This window comes from Macrotis lagotis, chromosome 1 (assembly GCF_037893015.1).
Source record: "Macrotis lagotis isolate mMagLag1 chromosome 1, bilby.v1.9.chrom.fasta, whole genome shotgun sequence".
NCBI classification, from domain to species: Eukaryota; Metazoa; Chordata; class Mammalia; order Peramelemorphia; family Peramelidae; genus Macrotis; species Macrotis lagotis.
In genome coordinates, this window is record NC_133658.1 from 241,745,891 (window position 1) to 241,767,329 (window position 21,439).

The following is a 21,439-nucleotide window of genomic DNA, read 5'->3' on the forward strand; positions in this document are numbered from 1 at the left end:
CAATTTAGGGTCAGAGGTGGCCAGTTGGCTCAGATAATGGGACTGGAATCTGGAAGACTCAAGCGCTGATCGGGTCTAAGATACAGGCGAGCCATGAGACCATGAACAAGTCCCTTAATCTGGTTAGAATACCTCAAGAAGTCCACAGGTTTCAAAGAGTCGGAGGTGACCGAACAGGCAAGGGAGGGCCCAGGTACCCTTAGGGTCCCTCTCCTTCTCTTTTGCACAAGAAAGATGCTGAGGCTCGGAGAGATCAAGTGTCTTTCTTAGGGTCTCGGAGGGAGTGGCGGGCAGCATCTGAACCCAGGATTCTCAGGTCCCAGTCCATCATCTTTTTTTCCCTGCCAGCCCGGCGACCTTGGCCAAGCGCCCGTTTCACCTCCCTGGGCCTCAATTCCCTAAACTGGCTACTGAGGAGGGTAATGAGCTAATCACTCGGGTTCCGGGAGGCGGAGGCCAAGCTCTCTGATTGGGCCGCTCTTCCCAGCCGCAGCCATTGCCGCCGGATCCCTTCTGACATTGGCTGCGGCCCCTGCCACACGCTCAGCCGCCCCTAAATATTTGCGAATTGACTAACTTCCGCAGACACATTTCCGGTCTTTGCGCGTGCGACGTAGAGGAGGACGCTGCAGTCTATAAGGCCGCGCCGCGAGGCGCATGCTCGAGAGCAGAGGTCGGGGGGTCGGCGAGGGGCGGGGACGGGAAAGGGGTGAGGTCGCTGCCGCCTTTTAGAGCTCGAAACGCGTAGCCTCCCCCCCCCCCCCCCGCGCTCCGCTTCCCCGCCTCCCACCTCGGCGCCGGGACCGCGCGTGCGCGCGGGGTGCTTACAGTAGGGGACGGGCCGCGCGGGAGTGGTCACATGACCGCGGCGGCCGTCTGTACAGTAAGAGTCCAATATGGCAGCGGCGGCGGCGGCGGCGGCGGCAGCGGCAACGGCAGCCCGGGCACCGGCCGACCCCTAGACCCCGGCGCGCGGCCTCTCTCGCTGCTGCTGCTCCTCCCTCGGCCCGGGCTCTCCCTCGGCTGCACTCGCCCCTTTCTTCCTCCTTTCCCGGCACAGCGGGGAAAGCCGCGCAGGCGGGCGGGCGGGCCAGCGAGCGAGCGAGCGGGGAGAGGGCCGGCGGCCGGACCGGACACGGGAAGCGCCCGCTCACTCTCGGCCCCGACATGAGGGAGAAGGGCCGTAGGAAGAAGGGCAGGACCTGGGCGGAGGCCGCCAAGACGGTGAGAGCGGGGGAAGGAAGGCCGGGCGGAGCCCCAGAGGGAGGGACGGGCCGCGGGGGGAGGGCGGCTGCCGGCCGGGGCCGACCCACGGGCCTGGGGAACGTTGGCCCGACGGCCCGGCGCCTCGCCTCGAGCCGGGCCTAGGCTGCGGGGCGCGGGCACGCGCGACCCCCCTCCCGGCCCTCGCAAGAAGTTGGCGGCCGACGCCTGCCGCTCCGCCCCTGCTCCGGGTGCGCGGCCCGGCGGCACGCGGGAGGCGGGCGGAGAAGCCTGGGGAGCCGGCAGGCGGCCCTCAGAGCCGCCGCGCCGCGCCCGCACCCGGCCTCGCCGCCGCTGCAGAAGCCGGGCCGGCTCGCCGCTCTTTGTTTTGGGCTGTTGTCTGAGCGGAAAGTGCGGGCGGTGTTTAGAAACCGAGTAACAGGTGGGACTTGGGGAGGATTTTTCTGTTTCCGTAGAGACCCGCCGTGATCTGGGCAGCGGTGCATGGTGGGACCTGTAGTTTACTCGGACTGCGCCTCGCTATTGGCAATAACGGGGGCCTAGAGGTTGCTGCGGGCATCCCTGAAAGGAGCTGGAGTTGAGTCTTGTTGACTTCATGTTTTAAAACCGGGGCTTTCTTCTCCCTAGAGGTGAAATGAGAGAATTGTAAGTCTTATTAAGCAAATACTGAGGATCGCCTTCCCCAATTCAAAAAAAAAAAATCTAGGCGTGGATATGTGGACATGAAACTTTAAGGGAAAGTGAAGTCCATTACATCACCTTGGGTGGAACTGTAAACCAGCTCTCAGCATCATTTCAGAAATGGGAACTGAGAAAGAGTTGAGTTCAGGTATATCTTAACTTGGGAAAGCCAGCAGACATTCTTCATTCAGTAAGCACCCAGGGGCATATAAAAGTGAAAAGTGCAGCACTCAGCTAGTAGGAGGCTCAATAAATGTATATTAATTGGAAAGATATACAGGTAACTATGAAGAGAGGTATAAATGTAACTTTGTCATGCTAAGCACACTTCTAGACGAGTGGGAAAATACTTAACAAAAATGAAAGCATTGTCATCCTATACCATTTGTAAATTTCTTATTTGAATTTGTGAGTGTGGTGGTGCTTTTTCACCTAAAAGATAGAAAACAAAATCTACAGAGTTCTGTACAAGACTCTTAAACTTTCCTTCAGAAACCTTACTATTAAATGCCTGCTATACACACACACACACACACACACACACAGTTGTTTGGGAGATTAAAAAAAAGATTAACATGTTTATAGTACAACAAAATCTGTTTTCTCCTAAATGGAAAGTTGCATTTTAATTCATAAGTTAAAGGTAGCTCCTTTGCATTTCTTGGTAGAAATGCATTGTGCCTTTGAGATGAAAAATGTTAATTTTCTAAATAGAAAGGTGATTATGTTTGAAAAATGTGATCTTTAGATGAATACTGACAAAAGTTCATTGATTCACAATAAGGGGGAATTCACTAATAGAATAAGAACAACATTCTCATTTTCAGATGCAAAAGTATTTAAATCAGTAATTTTTAAGTACATTTCATACCAAAATAGAAATTTAAAACAAAGTAGTTAGGCTGTGACTTAAAGAATATAGGTTAGCATTAACTTGTGATATCCTAATTTGAATCTTGCACATAGTACTTGATACATAATACATATATATAGATATATATATATATATATATACACACATTTTCGTGTGTATAGTAACTGATTTAATTCAACAAATATTTGTTAAATAATGTGACCTCCATTCCCTGGCACTGTACTTAGCATGTATTTCTGCTGCAATCCTGAAGTCAATACAGGGCTCTAGTGTAAGCATTAAGGATGCAAAGTTGAAAAAGACAGTGTCTTTCCTCAATGAGTGATATTGGATCTGTACATATAAATATAATAAAAAGCAGAATGAGAGATTGCATTATTGATCTTTACCTTTCTTACTTGCAGTTTCTCATTATTTTCATTAGACATGATTACCAGTCTTTAGAAGTCGTCTCCTTGAAAAGAACTAGTTCTCTATCACTTCTTTTCCTATGTTGTTTTTTTAAAATAGTTTAGTGTGGAACCCTTTATTCATGATGGGATTTCTGTACATGGGTGCCAAAGTACTTTATTAAAATCCTATTTTGAATGGAACTGAATCATTACAAGAACCATGAACAAAACTAAACTGGTATTGTGGTAAAACTCATGGACATAATATGACCAGAAAGGAAAACAATCAATTTCGGACGGGATGTGGGAAATCTGGGAACACTAATACATTGATGGTGGAGCTGTGAACTCATCCAACCTTTCTGGAGAGCAATTTGGAATTATGCCCAAAGGGCAATAAAAATGTGCACACCCTTTGACCCAGCAATACCACTACTGGGTCTGTACCCTGAAGAGATTATGGAAAAGGGTAAAAACATCACTTGTACAAAGATACTCATAGCAGTTCTGTTTGTGGTGGCAAAGAATTGGAAATTAAGTGAATGTCCATTAAGTGGGGAATGACTGAACAAATTGTGTTATAGAACACTCTTGTTCCACTAGAAACCAGGAGGAATGGGAATTCAGAGAAGCCTGGAAAGACTTGCATGAACTGATGCTGAGTGAGATGAGCAGAACCACAAGAACATTGTACACCATAACAGCAACATGGGGTTGATGATCAACTTTAATGGACTTGCTCATTCCATCAGTGCAGCAATCAGGGACAATTTGGGGTTGTCTGCAATGGAGAATACCATCTGTATCCAAAGAAAGAATTGTGTAGTTTAAACAGAGCAAAGACTATCACCTTTAATCTTAAAAAATTATCTTATTATGTAATTTTGCTATTTTTTTATATTTTATTTTTCCTTAAGGATATGATTTTTCTCTCATCACATTCAATTTTGATCAGTGTATAGCATGGAAACAATGTGAAGATTAACAGACTGCCTTCTGTGGGGGGGTGAGGGGAGGGAAGTGAGATTGGGGGGAAAATTGTAAAATTCTTAAAAAAAACCCCAAACCTATGGGCTTGAAAACATGGCTTTAACTAGCCAGAAAGTTTTTGATAATTTCCTTCATCTTTTAATCTACCTTTTTCTCAATTTTTTTTCCTTCAATCCTGATGGAAATCCAAGAGGGTTTGATGTTGACTACTAACATAAGAAAAGAAACCATTCCCTAACTTGGCAGTTTTTCCTTGACTTCAGTTTTTCCTCAGAAGCAGATGATGATAGTCTCTTAGTAATTGCCTCCATTTTCTCACCACCTATTCGTTCATTCATTTAGTCCCTTGTAGTTTGGCATCCATTTCCACCACTCAACTGAAAATGCTTTCTCAGTCATCACTGTCTCTTAATTCTCAATTCACTGACCTTTTCTCAGTCCTTATTCTCTTTGACCTTGCAGCATTGGACACTGATTATGTTTCCCTGTGGATTTTTTTCTCCTTTGGCTTCTGTTTTACTGCTTTCTTCTGGTTCTCCTCTAGTTATTGTCCTTTTCCCACCCTCTAAATGAGGGTGTTGTTCAAGTCTCTTTTCTGGTTCCTTTTCTCACTTTATTCTTTCCCCTGTTTGATTCTACCTGTTCAGTTGTCTCTTTTCTGCAAGTGACACTCAAATCTCCATATTTCCTAATCTTTAATTTTTTCAGTCCCTGTTAGTTTGCTGGACAGCAATTTGGGTTCCTCACTCCTTTAAATTCATTTTCTTAAAAGCCTGCGTCTTCCTCCCAAATTCTCAGTTTTTGTTATTATCACCATTCTTTGTTGCTCAGATTCAAACTCTTATCTTTCATTCCTACTTTTTTCCAAATTCTAATATTTGGTCATTAGCCAAGTCTTTTTTTTTTTAAGGCAATGGGGTTAAGTGACTTGCCCAGGGTCACACAGCTAGGTAATTAGTAAGCATCTGATGCTGGATTTGAACTCAGGTCCTCCTGACTCCAGTGCCAGTGCTCTTATCTACTATGCCACTTAGCTACCCTATTAGCCAAGTCTTAATGGTTTGTCTTTACAAAAGATTTAGAATCAGTTTTCAATCACCTCATCATCATTGTCATCATCATTATTATTACTGCTACTTTCTAGACTGTCTCAATAGTTTCCTAGTTGACCTTTCTGTTTCTGCTGATTCAGTCTTCTTTGCCATCCATCCTTCAATAGCTAACCCTTGTGATGATATTGCTTCATTGTCCCCTGGAGTCAAACCTTCTAGTAACTTTTAAATGCCTTTAGGAGCCTGGAATTTAAGGCCTATAGTATGACTCCCACCTTTTCTAGCTTTATTTTGGAACTACAGTTCATTCATCTAAAATAAAACTTGACATCTCATCTCTTCTTTGCATGGTCAGTCTTCTACTTCTGGAATAAATTCTTTGCTTTTTTTTTTTTTAAAAGATCCTTCATCTACTTAATGAGATTTCCTGATCTTTCCTTCTTGTCCTAGCTCTGTTTCCTCTCTTCAGTTATTCTCAGAGCACCTTCCCTGAATGTCTTCCTTTATCATATTCTATCTTGTATTGAAATTTTTAAAAAAAGTATTTTACTATGGAGAGTGATAGAACCTTAGACCAAATTTTTCTTTGTCAGCACTGGGAGCCAGAAATTGGATAGAATTAAAAGATTATAGGAGTATCATGTCATTCTTCTGTTTAAGAATATTCATGAGTCTCAGTTGTCTACAGAGCAGAGTTGAAACTTCTCTATGTGGCATTGAAAGGCCCTCCAGTATTCAATATTATTATTTTCCAACCTTTTCATATTTTCCCTTTAATAACCTTCTAACTAAACTTAGCTAGTTCCCTTCTTTTTCCCCATAAAAAGGTTCACTTCTCCAAGCCTTTTATCACACATGGCTGAAACTTCCTCAGTCTTCAAATTTTGAATTTCTGCCCATATTTTATACAATAAAACCCTACTCAGATGTTGTCTGCTTAGTCTCCTCAGACTATACATAACACATTTTTTCATTTTTGGAATATAAGTATATGAGTTTGTGAGTATTAGGGTCTTTAAAAAGAAAAGTTCAATGTAATCTTTTTTTTTTTTAGATTTTTTCCGAGGCAAACGGGGTTAAGTGGCTTGCCCAAGGCCACACAGCTAGGTAATTATTAAGTGTCTGAGACCGGATTTGAACCCAGGTACTCTTGACTCCAAGGCTGGTGCTTTATCCACTACGCCACCTAGCCGTCCCAAGGCAATATATTTCATATCTTCAGTTGATCCTTATGTTACATGAACTTTACCATCTTGGTTGCCTTTTTATTCATATTCCAATTTATTAGTGTCCTTCCTAAAAGATGGTATCCAGAATGAAGCACCATATCACTCTCATGTTGTTTGACAGGGAAGATTATAGTAGAAGTCTCTTTTTTAGAGGTTTAGCTCTTTTTAAATCAGTAAACCTTTATTAACCATGTAGTATTTGCCAAATGTAGTACTAGGAATTAAAGACATAGATGTCTCTGAATGCCTATGAAAATTAAAGTTTTTCTATTTTCTATACTGAACTTATTGTCCATGAAAATCTCAGATCTTTTTGTAGAAGCAACTATCCACCTATGCCTTTTTCAAATTGTACTTAGCAAAGTAATTTTTTGAATCCCAAGTATAAGATCATATATTTATACTTAGTATAGTTTCTTTTTTTTAGATTTCTTTTTTTTTTTTTTTTGCAAGGCAATGGGTTTAAGTGGCTTGCCCAAGGCCACACAGCTAGGTAATTATTAAGTGTTTGAGGTCGAATCTGAACTCAGGTACTCCTGACTCCAGAGCCGGTGCTCTATCCACTGCGCCACCTAGCCACCCCCTTAGTATAATTTCTTAACCAGTTTGGATCAGTCAGAATCTTTTGGAACCTTTTTTCCTGTGGGTTCACTGATCTAACTAGGTGCCATTTGCAAATTTGACAAGCATGTAATCTTTGCTTTTATCCAAATTATTGATAAAAATGTTCAACAGCTCAAGGCCAAGCATGGATTCCAGGGACACTTTACTGGAACCCTTCAAATTTGACTTTGAATGATTAATGACTACTCCAGACTCCAGACATTGAGTCACTTCTGAAACTCTGTAATTGTTTTATCTTCCTGTCTAAGACGAGGGATAAGCATGAAGGAATTTATCAAATGCTTTGCTAAAATCTAATTATGCTCCTTGACTGTCCTTGATCTGCCAGTTTAGTAACCCTGAGAAAAAAGAAAATGCAGTTAGCTTGGTATGAACTTTTTCTTAATAGTCATAATAACTGGAAAAAAAATCATTGCTACTTTTTGTAGATTTCATTTTACAATTCTTTAACACATTCTAGAATTTCACTAAGATTTAAAGTAAAATTCATTATCTGTAGTTTGTTGAGAACATCTCTTCTGAAAATTGGTACTTTGTCCCTTCAGTCTTGTTGACCTCTCCTGATTTCTGTTGTCTTTCAAAGATCACTGACTGACAGTGACTCTACTCTCATTTGCCAGTTCCTGTACTCAAGGATGTCATTCATCCTGACTGAGTGACCATTCAATAACCTAATGGATCTACCTTTTTTTCTCAGAATCTCCTTTCTTGATTATCAGGTCTCTCTTAGCTTTATTTTTTGGTACTTCCCAATCCAGAGGACCTCCTTTGAAGAAAAAAAAAAATGGAAGCAAAATAAGAAATTGGTTGTTCTGTCTTAGTTATCCTATCCACCTTGAAAACTTTTGATTTTCTCTATTATAACTTGGGCCCTCTCCCTGCTTTTCTTATCCTGGGATTTCCTTGCCAGTCTTACTCCATTGGTAAGGTTTACTTGGCCAGTTTATTGGTAGTTTTAATGTGCTTTCACTATTATAGCTATAGACCATGCTTTTTTATTGGTATTTTTAAAAATCTAGTTCTTGTTTACATCTCTACACATTCTTTCGTTACAATTTAAAATTTTGTTTGTTAATGCACTTTGTTTTTAACATTCCTTTCATTTTCCACTATAGCTCTACTTCTTTCCTTAGCCAAAGAACCATCTCTCCTAATAATAATTTTTTTTTTTAGGTTTTTGCAAGGCAAGTGGGGTTAAGTGGCTTGTCCAAGGCCACACAGCTAGATAATCATTATTAAGTGTCTGAGGTCGAATTTGAACCAGGTACTCCTGACTCTGCCCGTGCAACACCTAGGTGCCCCCTAATAATGATTTTTTAAAAAAGCAGTTAAAAGAATCTGTATTTCAATTAAATCTGAGAATATGTATAGTGTCCTAATAACCATGACCCCTTATATCTGCAAAGAAGGGAGGGAGGTATTGTTATATCTCCTCTTCAGGGCTCCTTATCGTTATTTAGGATTCAGTTATTTTTCTCTTTTCGTCTTTTCATTCATCTTGTGTCTGTGAATATTGTTTTCCTGGTTTTACTTTATTTACATTTATATTGCTTAATTCATATGTCTTCTGTTACATTCCTGCATTCTTCATATTTTATGTTTATTGTGACAGTAATATTCCATTATATACTTGTACCATGATTTGTATAGCCAATCCCCTCCTAGTCAGTGAGTATCTACTTTGTTTCCAGTTCTTTACTACAGAAAGTTTTGCTATAGGTATTTTGGTATGTATGAGACCTTATTACAAATCTTGATTTTCTTGGTTGTTGTTCAGTTGTTTTTTCGATCATGTTGAAAAATGTTTTTGTAAATCCATTTGGAGTTTTCTTAGATTTACTATTTCCTTTTTCAGCTCATTTTCCAGATGAAGTAAGCAGGGTTAAGTGACTTGCCCGAGGTTACACAGCTAGTAGTAGTTTGAAGCCAAATTTGAACTCAGGAAAGGAGACTTTCTGACTCCGGGCACAATACCCTGATTTACTACCTAGATGCCTTTCTTACTGTACAGGTATTTTTATTATCCACCCTAATTACAGATGAAAACGTGAGCCTGAAGTAGCATTTGAATTTAGCTCTTCCTGCCTCCATGTCAAGTACATTCTCCACTGTGGCTCTTAGCAAATGATCTCCTTTTCCCATGACTAACTGTACCATTAAAATGTTTTAAATTTCTTTGCATTTAAGATAGCAAAATTTAATGCTCCAAATTTTCTGAAATTTTCATAAATGTATGGTTTCCATTGATTATGTGGAAAGACCAGTTACTTATCAAAACAACAGTTGCCACAAATTTGGCTTATTTAATAATATGATATGAGCAAAAATGCTCAATTATTTTATTAATAACTGAGTGACTAGCATTTCATTGGTATGAATTTATTTTCACCATTGCAGGTAACAGTACATCCAGGTCTCATTCTGTGATTCTTTTTTTTATCCCTTAAAAATTTTTTTTATTTACTATTCTCATTTTGTACAAATAATGTTTTTTTATACATTAATAAAATATTCTTGTTTAAGAGTAAATGAAATACCCCCTCCCTCCATAAATATAGACTCGCTTGAGCGATAAAGTAAAGGGGAGAGAAAAAAATTAAAATAAAAAAAATAATAGTAATATTTGCAGGTATGGCCAGGTGGCGAAATGGACGGAGCACCAGCCCTGGAGCCATGAGCATCCGAGCCCATATCTGGCCCCATACACCCAACAATCACCTAGCCGTGTGACATGCAAGGTACCTGAAACCCACTGCCCTGCAAAAACCAAAAAAAGAAAAAAAAATGACCCAAAATAAAATAAAATAGTAATAATAGTAGGGGTGGCTGGGTGGAGGACAGAGCATTGGCATTTGAGCCAGGAGCACCCGGGTCCAAATCCGGCCTCAGACACCCAATGATCACCCTGCTATGTGGCCCCAGGCAGGCCACCCAGCCCCATTTGCCCTGCATCCCCCCCCCCAAAAGTAATAATAATAAAAAATGTGCTTGGGTCTTTGTTCCAACACCAACAACTCTGTCATGGATGGATCACATTCTTTATGATAAGTCCATCACAAAAGTTACTTCAATATTTTTCCACCGTTGCCAGTGCTGATCTCAACTCCCTCCTTTCGTATTTCTCCACTATCATGTACTATTCTCTCTCTCCTTTCACTCTGATTCTTCTGTAGGGTCGCTGAGTGGTGCAGCAGACAGATCCCCAGCTCTGGGGCCAAGAGGCCCTGAGCCCCCCTACCACCCCTTAGGCCCAGCATCCACCTGGCCCTGTGGTCCCAGACAGGCCTTCCAATTCCAGCCCCTTGCAAGAAGTAAAAAAGAAAATGTGTTATATCTGACCACTCTCCCCCCAGGGTTCATCCTCTCCTCCATCACTCACATCCCCCCTCTTCTTACTCCAGATGCCTATACCCCATTGAATATATATGCTGTTTCCTCTCCTAACCACCTCTGATGAGAGCAAAGATTCCCTCATTCCCCCTTGCCTTCCCCCCTTCCATATCATTGCTCATTTGTAATAAAGAAAAATCTTATTATATGAAATATTTTGGCCTATCCCTCTCTCTCTGTTTTCTATCTCCCATTACATTTGCCTTTTTTCTATTGACTCCATTTTTACACCATATTTTATCTTCAAATTCAGCTTTCTCCTGTGCTTCAACTATAAAAGCTCCCTCTACCTGCTCTATTAACTGAGAAGGTTCATATGAGTATGTCATTTTTCTATGCAGGAATACATGCACTTCCTCATCAAGTCCCTCATATTTTCCCCCTCTCCTACAATTTCCATGTTTCACCTGAGTCCTGTATCTGAAGATCAAACCTTCTGTTCAGCTCCAGCCATTCCAACAGGAACATTTGAAATTCCCCTGGTTCATTGAAAGTCCATCTTTTCCCCTGGAAGAGGACATTCAGCCTTGCTGGGTAGTTGATTCTTGGCTGCATTCTAAGCTCTTTTGCCTTCCGGTATATTGTATTCCAGGCCCTATGAGCTTCCAGTGTAGTTGCTGCCAAGTCCTGTGTGATCCTGACTGCAGCTCCACGATATTTGAACTGTGTCTTTCTGGCTGCTTGTAATATTTTCTCTTTGACTTGGGAGTTCTGGAACTTGGCTATAATATTCCTACAGTTTGGTTTTTGGGGATCTCTTTCTCAGGGAGATGGGTGGATTCTCTCCATTTCTATTTTGCCCTCTGCTTCTAGAATATCAGGGCAATTTTCCTGTAGTAATTCTTTGAAAATGATGTCAAGGCTCTTTTCCTGATTATGACTTTCAGGTATTTCAATAATTTTTAAATTATCTTTTCTAGGTCTGTTTTCCATATCAGCTTTTTCAATGAGATGTTTTACATTTTCTTCTAATTTTTCATTTTTTTGGTTTTGAAGTAATGAATCCTGGTTTCTCATAAATTCATCAATCTCCCTGAGTTCTATTCTTTGTCTGAAGGATTTGTTCTCCTCAGAGAGTTTTCTTATCTCTTTTTCCAGCTGGCCAGTTTTGCTTTTTAAAGCATTCTTCTCCTTTTTGAACTGTTTTATCCATTTGACCTAAGCTGGTTTTTAGCCATGCTATTTTCTTCAGCATTTTTTTTTTCGATTTCCTTGACTAGGCTGCTGACTTCATTTTCATGTTTTTTCCTGCATCTCTCTCTCATTTCTTTTCCCAGTTTTTCCTCTAACTTCCTCATTTGATTTTCAAAGTCTTTTTTGATCTCTGTCATAGCCTGAGCCCAATTTCTGTTTTTCTTGGAGTCTTTAGATGCAGGAGCTTGTGCTTCCTCATCTTCAGACTGAGTGTTTTGATCCTTCTTGGGCTCATTTTCAAAATATTTCTCAATGGTGTTCCTCTTGTTTCTCTGCTTGTTCATTTTCCCAGCCTGAGCCAGGTTTTGGGGTTCTTCTTGAGCTTTTGGGACACTCCCACAAGGATCTCAGTATGTGAGGCTCTGTCCTCCTTCCTGGTCTGTGAATGACCATATACAACCCCCCTCTGCCATGGGGCTGAGGTGGAAGGGCCCTGCTGTTCTATTGGGGGGCTTAGACTGGGATCAGGATATGAATGTGGTCAGAGCCCCAGAGTCCTGTTTCAGGGGCAGAGGACAGAGCTGGGCAGTCTCTCTCTTCACTCCCCTCACTAGGTTCAATGGGCTCATGCCCTGGGGGCTCCTGCTTACCACCCTGCCTGCTCATGTTTCCTGGAACTCTGCTGAGCTGGCCATGCTGCTTGCTGTGTGCCCTGAGGGCTGGGCTTCATGTGCTGGCTATGGCAGTGGTCCCCCGCTGTTCCCCCAATTTGTGCCGGGTGCTCCTGGGCACATAGCTCAGGAAACTCCCCCGCCACGACTCTCAGCGCTCTGGGGCTGCCTCTGGGAGGCTGAAGTTCTTTTGCTGTCGTGGGCTGCCCCTCTGACCCCGGGAGCAGAGCCTTTCTGCTCTTTTCCAGGTTACCTTGAGTAGGAGAACTGCCTCAGTGGGTCCCTTTGTGGGTTCTGCCTCTCAAAAGTTTAGTTAGAGTCCTTAGGTTATGAGTTTTATGAGAGAGTGCCCAAGACAGGATCCATTCTTGTCGCCATCTTGGCTCCGCCCCCCCTCACCATCTTTCATTTTGTGATTCTTGACCTTGTCTTCTCTTACGTTCTTTATAGAAGATCCACTTATTTTTATCTTTGCATTTCTCTGTATTTTTTTACATATGTACATTTTTATTACTTTGTAGTATTTATAAATGGAACAAAATTTGAGTTTCTATTTCTTTGCAGTTATGTACAATGTAGCTATGAAATATTTTTATATTTTATCCTTAGAGCATTATACCATTATTTGAACAAGTAAAACTTAGAGAAATTATTTTAACGTTTACATATTTTGTGTAGCCAAAATATCTTTTCAGTTGTAAACCTATCTTCTGTTAGGAAAAATAATCAGAAAAGTTAATGGATCTGTTGTTTTTATAAACGTACTAACAAAGTTTCAAGTTAAACAGTATCTTAAATAGAAAATTTTCTGTTACACGTATATATGTGCTGTTTTTTTCTATGGGAAACCTTTATCATGTAGGAAAACTTTACAGAAGTTTCAATTTATGTTAGTTAAAGGCAAGTTCTAATTTAACTGTCTTTTAAAATACTCTATATGCAACTTCATTCAGTATTGTAGAAATAATTATATGATTCAGAAAATATTTATCAGTTAATATTTGTCTGCTTTGAAATATTAACAGAAAATACGTCATTTTCTGGAATAGCTTTTTGGCATTCTGAACTCTGGTACAAAAGTCACAAGTAAATGCTTCAGTGCAATTTCCTTGTCCTTTAGTTTTGGTTAAGTTTCTCCTTTGGACAGTAGGCACTGTAAGATTATAAAGAGAACCAAGGATCTAGGATTTATAATTCACACCACATCTGTAAATTAAACCAAATGATCTGCGGATATACATTATAAAAAATTACTTGTTTATGATCAATCACTACAATTAAAAAGGTGCAAATAACTATTTTTCAGTTAAATAATTTGACATGCTATGGCAATTAATGCCATGATTTAGTCATGACAATTTTGAATAAGTTAATTAAGTATTAGGTTAAATGCTTAGAAGTTGTAAATACTTATTCAAATTTTATGATGCTCTTAAATTCAGTAATTATTTTTATTTTTTTAATTTTGGTTCTTCAGATTTCAAAGTGAACATCACATGCCCACAATTCAGCATTCTGAATCATATATCTTTCTGCAAATGCAAAATGAAGATAGATTGTGTTTGAATTATATTACAAAATTTTAGCAAATTTGACAAATCTATAAAGTACGCTAATATAATGTAGTCAGGCTAATATGGGGAATTATATCAGTTTAATAATAGTATTCACTACAAAAATAGCACTTCAGTATCAATTCAGGATGTCAATAACTTTTCAAGGTCAGTTACTTTTGGACAAATAAGACTTACATTCACATTTTATGTAATATACTTTCCTTATTTCCCAAGAAAGTTTTACACATGAAAAGTACTTGAGCAGTCATGCTAGAAAATGTAACTGCTTCATTTTGAAGTTGGTCCAAAACCAGGTATAGTTTCATGAATTAAATGCTATACAATTCAACCTGGTTGAAGAGATTCATCATGCCAGTTTCTTTAATAATCCTTCTCCAAGCTAATTGGCTACCTAATATATGTCTCAAATATGAATAAATATGTTAGCAACTCAGAGAGACCATGGTAGAACTATTAATGTTTCATATAAATAGCCATTATCATTTCTCTAGAAATGATATTGTGGCCATAGTTCCTCATGCCAATCTTAACATTTAATTTGTTAATTGCCCACTCCATTGCTTCATGAGCTTTATTAGCTTAGATATTGTGCTTTCCATTAGACCTTCTTGATAACTACTAATGCTCACTGCTTTCACAGTGATTATGAGTTTTTTTTTTATGTTTTTGCAAGGCAAATGGGGTTAAGTGGCTTTCCCAAGGCCACACAGCTAGGTAATTATTAAGTGTCTGAGACCGGATTTGAACCTAGGTACTCCTGACTCCAGGGCCAGTGCTTTATCCACTGCACCACCTAGCTGGCTATGATTATGACTTCTAGAATCAAATAATTTTTTCTGGTTCTTGAGAATATAGATTACATAGAAATCTCATCTATTGAAACCATATTTATAAATGAAATATTAATGGATTTAAGCTCCATTATTTTCTCAATGGAATCAACTACAGAATGTTCCTGCACATATGTTTTGGTTCTTGCTGCACCTATAAGTGATTGTACAATTGTAGGCATTCCTCTGAGCTGAGAATTCTATGGCTGTGCAGTTTCCCAGCAGGATCTGTATGTGTGTCTAATACATTAACTCCAGTCATACTTAGATTCATAAGATTTGAATATTTCTGTATAGCAGTTGCTGTAACTGTTTCCTATGGGTTGAAAACATGTTATGATGTCCAAATCTTCGTGGTACTAGAGACCAACTTGATGTCAGATTAGTAGACTTTGGGGAAAAGAGTTGACATACACTCCTCCTTCACTTGTCAGCAACCTATGAAATCTTTTGATTATTTTTTTCTTGATGGCAACAATGTTAATATATTCCTAATACAGAAATAATATATTGTTCAAAAAATATCAATTTTTGTATATTCAAAATTTGTAGTTCCGCCACTCTTCTGTGTGTTTGTCCCCTTTTGATCCCTTCCCAAAAAACCCAATTCATTGATACTTAACCCTTTATTTTTTATTTTTTTGCAGGGCAAATGGGGTTAAGTGGCTTGCCCAAGGCCACATAGCTAGGTAATCATTAAGTGTTTGAGACTGGATTTGAACCCAGGTACTCCTGACTCCAAAGCCAGTGCTTTATCCACTACGCCACCTAGCCACCCCCAACCCTTTATTTTTAGTATCACTATTTTTACTATCTAAAAGTAAATTTTTTTCCTAAGATCTTCTCTCCATACCATCCCCTGCCCTACCCTGTTGAGAAGGCAAGAAATTACAAAATAATAAAACTACATACAAACATGTCTAGTCAAACAACAAATTTATGCCTTGGCCATATCTTTCACCTATATGTCGTTGTCTGCTTTCTGAGTTCATTGCCTCTCTGTTGTGTCCTGAAATTGTAGTTGGTCACCGTATTTTCAGAGTTGTTTGTCTTTACAATATTGTTGATAAGCTATAAATTGCTTTCCTGGTTCTGCTTCTTTCATTCTGCTTAGGTTCATACAGGTTTCATGATTTTTTTGAAACAATTTTCTTAATCATTTCTTATAATATTTTGGTTATAAAAGATGCCTTTAATATTTCTGCCTTTTGCTCCAATATATGATCAGTTTTCATAAATTTGCCTTTCAAAACTGATGATTCTGCCTTTTCTAAAATATTAACTTTTGAATTCTTATCTGGGTCTGATAGATACTGAGTTTCCTCACTATTTTAATTTTATGATGTTTCTCCTTTTAACTTTATTTTCAATTATTTAGATGCTATATATTATTTGATGCATATATTAAATATTGATTTAAATTTGTATTGTTATATCTTTCAGGAAAAAATGTAGCTTCCCTGTTCATCTCTTAAGTCAATTTTTGTCATTGTTTTGACTGTGCTCATGATTATTATCCATACCTGTTTAAGCTTAAAGCTAAAGCATAATAAATTTTACTCTGCCCCATTTTTTCTGTTGAGTGTGTTTCTTGTAAACTATTCATTATTGGATTCAAGTTTCTAATGTAATCTCATAACCTCTTCTGTTTTTATAGGTGTGTTCATCCTAGTTGCATTCATAGTTATTCTTAATATCTTTCCATCCTATTCTTCTGCTTTTTTGCTTGTTTTGAAAAGATATTTTTGTTCCAGGAGGTTTAATATATTTAATATATTGGAGAATATTTTGAGCATAATATAAATTTTAGTTTGGTTATTGTAATTTTTTTCTTCAAGAAACAGAAAACTGTACCACTTAAAAGCTGCAACTTTTCTGGTACTCATTTCCACAAACAAGATTTTTTTTTTTCCCCCAAGGTAAGGCACCAGGTATCTTCTGGTGCAATAGTAGCTGTGGGAGGAGGAGGGTTGGGTCCACTTATCCCTTGCACCCCTCCTTCCACTGTGGCCTGAAATATCGCTGTGTCTCTGTCTTCGATTCCTTTAGGGCACAGACTGAGCAGCACAAGGTGGAAGACTTCACCATTATTTGTTGTAGTATTTATGTATTTTTAAACCATTCAAGGTATATAAAGCAGTGTTACTGTTTTTTTTTTAACAGGTTCCTATATTTTTAATGTCTCCGAGGTTTTTGTGTGTTGTGCCACAAATCCCATTTTTCATATAAGCGCTATGGTTTTTGTTACTTGATGTCTAAGTGCTTTTTTGGGAATCCTGTTGTGAGTATAGCAGAGCTGACTGTACTTTTTCTTCTCTTTTTCTTTATAAAGAAAAGTGTGGTCAGAGAAGAGTAAGCTTAGCATCAGTACTTTAGATTTGGTATAATCTTCTACTTCCTTACTCTTTTGATTTTCCCTCACCTAGAGCTCAGTCTTAGCTTACCCTTTTTTAAAAAAAAAATCCCTCCTCAAAATAAGTCCTTTTCATTTTCCCTTTCTTTCCTTCTACCCTTTCCTTTCTGTTTACCCTGATGAGTGAAATATATTTTTGCACCCAATTTTGTATATCAGTTCATAAATATTCATTTTCTTTTTTGATCATTTCAGATAAGGATGAGCCTCAAGAGTCACCTTTTACCCCCCAAACTTCTTTCTTGTTTGAATAGATAGAAAGTAATACCTACTTTTTTGGTTTTGGGGGAGTGGAAGTCTGATAGTCATTTGTTCTATCAACAATGCATTAATAAGCCTTTTCTCTCACATCCCCTTCAATATTTGTTATTTTCCCTTTCGTTATCTTTGCTAATCTGTTGAATGTGAGGTTAAAAATTCAGTGGCTTTCATTTGAATGTCTTATTAGTAATTTGTTGGAATTTTTTCCATATTTATATCTTTAATTTCTCCCTATTTGTTATTTTTTGATAATTGCTTTTATTGAATATTTGGATCAATCCCTTTGTATCTTGGATACCAGACCTTATCAGACAAATTTCATGTATACCTCCCACCCCTTTCTAACTGCATTGAATCTGTTTATGCAAAACTTTTAATAATTTTATGTCATCAAAATTGGCCTTTTGATTGCCTTTTATCCTTTCTGTTACTTGTTGGGTTCTTTCTCACCCCCAGTTGTGAAAGTTGCCCTTTTTCTGCTTGTACAGTATGTTTATGATGTAATCTTTTAAGTCTAGGTCCATTTGGAGCTTATTGTGTATGATATATTATGTAAGATGCAACATCTATAAGCCTTATTTCCTCTAAATTGCTTTCTTTACCAGCAGTTTTGTCTTATAATCCTTATGGAATGATTACTTTTGTAATCTTTACTATTTATTACCAAATTCTTATCCAGAAGAATTCTACAAGTTTGTAATTACAGCAGCAAAAATATGAATGTTTTGCCACAAATCTTGTGTGCATTTTTTACTGCTTAATTTTTACATATTTTGGGGGATGTGACATTTTGAAAGTTTTAACTAATATCTTTCCCCCCCCACTTGAAATTTATTTGTTTTGAATTTTACAATTTTTTCCCTAATCTTACTCCCCCCCCTGAAGGCAATCTTTACATTTTTCCATGGTATATATTGATCTAAGTTGAATGTGATGAGAGAGAAATCATATTCTTAAGGGAAAAAAAATAAAGTATAAGAGATAGCAAAATTACATAATAAGACAGCGGGTTTTTTTTTTTAATTAAAGGTAAAAGTCTTTGGTCTTTGTTCAAACTCCACAATTCTTTTCTCTGGATACAGGTAGTATTCTCCATTGCAGATATCCCAAAATTGTGCCTGATTTAATTAGTATCTTTTTGATTACATTTTTAAAATGAGTAACAATGTTTTCTCTTTTGAAGGTTATCTTTTGACCTGTTTGTGGAGTGCAAATTAACATGGTGAAATTTTAGTACTTCCTTACATAATTTTACATAATTTTATTTTATTTTATCTTAATTGGATCTGTGATTTTATCACTTTAAAGAGCTCCTGAATTCATTAGGATTAATAATAGTATTTATATAATTTTTTAAAGTTTGCAAAATGCTATATTATCTCATCTGATACTGATAGCAGTCCTGTGAAGTAGGTGCTATTTTTCTTCCCAATTTGTAGATGAGAAAACTGAGGTAGATGGAGGGCTAAATTCTAGTTACATTGTTGTTATCAATTCAGTGAGATGACCCAGGCCTGGACTTAGGAACACCTGAGTTCATTTTCAGCTTCAACTAGCAGTGTGAAGTTGGACAAATCACTTACTTTCTTTTTTCTGCATTTATAAAATGGGAATCTTTTTTCATTTTTTTTTGTTTTTTGTTTTGGCAAGGCAATGGGGTTAAGTGACTTGCCCAAGGTCACACAGCTAGGTAATTATTAAGTGTCTGAGACCAAATTTGAATTCAGGTCCTCCTGATGCCAGGGCCAGTGCTTTATTCATTGCTCCATCTAGCTGCCCCTAAAATGAGAAAAATCAATGGCTAAATTCTTGGATCCTGGAGTAAGAATACCTGATGTTGATGGTGTTGCTTGAAGCAAGGTATTTAGTATTAGTGACATCTTTAGAACCTCAAATGACTCCCTAGGGGCTGAAGGTACTTGGCAGAGTTTGTTCTTATTCAGGATTTGTCTGTGACAGGAAGGATTTGAATCAGGTCATCTTCACTTCAGCTCCATGTCTTTTCCTACGTTTCTATATGTACAATACACATGGAGTTTTTATCATCTGTTTTTTTGCTTTACATATTTCCCCCACTCTATCACTGTTTTTCCTTTTTTTTGTTGTTTTTAGTTTTACATTTAAAAATTTTATTTTTGTCCTGTCTAGCACATCTCATCCACAGTAATTCCTTCCATTTATTACCCCAAACTGAACTAAATGTTGCATTTCATTTTCATTCAACCTTTCTAGGATTCTAAAGAAAATGTCTAAGCCCTTCAATCCAGCAGGGGATGTGGTGTAAAATGTGGGTTAAAGTTCCTTTCCTTTACATCGATAAGTAGTTTTCCCAAGTACATTTGTGAAGCAATAAATCCTTTTCCCCACTTTTTGTTTTTGAGAGCTTTATACAAAACTAATTTTTCTATAGACTTAATTGGCTGGCTCATATATCCATTCAGTTCTAGTGATCTGTTTCTCTAATTTTTGAACAGTAAGAGAGAATTTTGTTAATAATGAATTGTAATGTGTTTTAAGGAACAGGAATTTGTCCCCATCCCTCCTGGTTGATTTTTTCTTTTAATGTGTCTTTTGTATTATTGTCTAATCCGTCTGTGTTTAAGAATTCTTTCCCTAGTCATAACTATTGAAAGCTTCACTGCTATTACTGCCTTCTAAATTTTCTTATGGTGTGATATTTGAGTTTGAGTTTGTTATATATGTTAAACGTTTTGTAGTCTGTGGTCCAGGTTTTTGGTGCTAGCAATATTTTAATTTTATTTTTTGAATTTTTTCAAATAATTGCAAAGATAGTTTTTAGCACATCTTTTTGTAAATTTTGAATTCCACATTTTTGTACCTCTTTCCTCTTTTTTAAATTTTTAAATTTTTTTTAAATTTATTTTTTATTCTCATTTTGTACAAATGTTTTTTTTACATTAATAAAATATTCTTGTTTACAAGTAAACAAAATACCCCTCCCCCCATGAATATAGATAGACTTGCTTGGGCGAAAAAAGTAAACGGAGAGAAAAAAATTAAAATTAAAAAAAATAACAGTAATAATTGTAGGTATGGCCAGGTGGCGCAATGGATGAAGCACCAGCCCTGGAGGCACGAGCACCCGAGCCCATATCCAGCCTCATAAACCCAACAATCACCCAGTCGTGTGACAGGCAAGCCACTTGATCCCCACTGCCCTGCAAAAACCAAAAAGAAGGGGAAAAAAAGACCCAAAATAAAATAAAATAGTAATAATAGTAGGGGTGACTGGGTGGCAGACAGAGCATTGGCCCTTGAGCCAGGAGCACCTGGGTCCAAATCCGGCCCCAGACACAAAGATCACCCTGCTATGTGGCCCCAGGCAGGCCACCCAGCCGCACTTTCCCTGCACCCTCCCCCAAATAATAATAACAAAAAATGTGCTTCAGTCTTTGTTCCAACACCACCAATTGTGTCATGAGTGGGTCACATTCTTTATGATAAGTCCATCACAAAAGTTACTTCCATATTTTTCCAACGTTGCCATTGTTGATCACAACTCCCTCCTTTCTTATTTCTCCACTACCATGTACTATATTTTCTCTCTCCTTTCACTCTGATTCTGCTGTAGGGTAGCTGAGTGGCGCAGCAGACAGATCCCTGATCCTGGGGCCAAGAGGCCCCGAGCCCCCATACCAGCCCTTAGGCCCAGAATCCACCTGGCCCTATGGTCCCAGACAGGCCATCCAATCCCAGCCCCTTGCAAGAAGAAGTAAAAAAGAAAATGTGTTATATCTGACCACTCTCCCCCCATGGTCCATCCTCTCCTCCTTTATTCACATCCCCACCCCTTCCCCCTGCGCTCCCACTCCTTCTTACTCCAGATGTCTATACCCCATTGACTATATATGCTGTTTCCTCTCCTAGCCATCTCTGATGAGAGCAAAGGTTCCCTTATTCCCCCTTGCCTCCCCCCTTGCATATCATTGCAATAGCTCACTGTAATAAAAAAAAAATCTTATGTGAAATATCTTGGACTATTCCCCCTCTCCTTTTTCTTTCTCCCATTCTATTTCCCTTTTTTCTATTGACTCCATTTTTACACCGTATTTTATCTTCGAATTCAGCTTTCTCCT

At 38.5% G+C, this 21,439-nt stretch overlaps 1 protein-coding gene across 2 annotated transcripts in view; it reads left to right on the top strand.

The window, feature by feature from the left end:
• The first annotated feature begins 1,082 nt into the window (after positions 1-1,082).
• ASXL2 (ASXL transcriptional regulator 2) overlaps positions 1,083-21,439 on the top strand; it is a 210,092-nt gene continuing 189,735 nt past the window's right edge. The window contains exon 1 of one of the 2 annotated variants that reach the window (XM_074209932.1): positions 1,083-1,224. In XM_074209932.1, coding sequence (XP_074066033.1) covers positions 1,168-1,224 — 57 coding nt within the window. In that variant the 5' untranslated portion in view covers positions 1,083-1,167. The remainder of the gene's footprint in view (positions 1,225-21,439) is intronic. The other variant, XM_074209931.1, reaches the window with a different exon arrangement.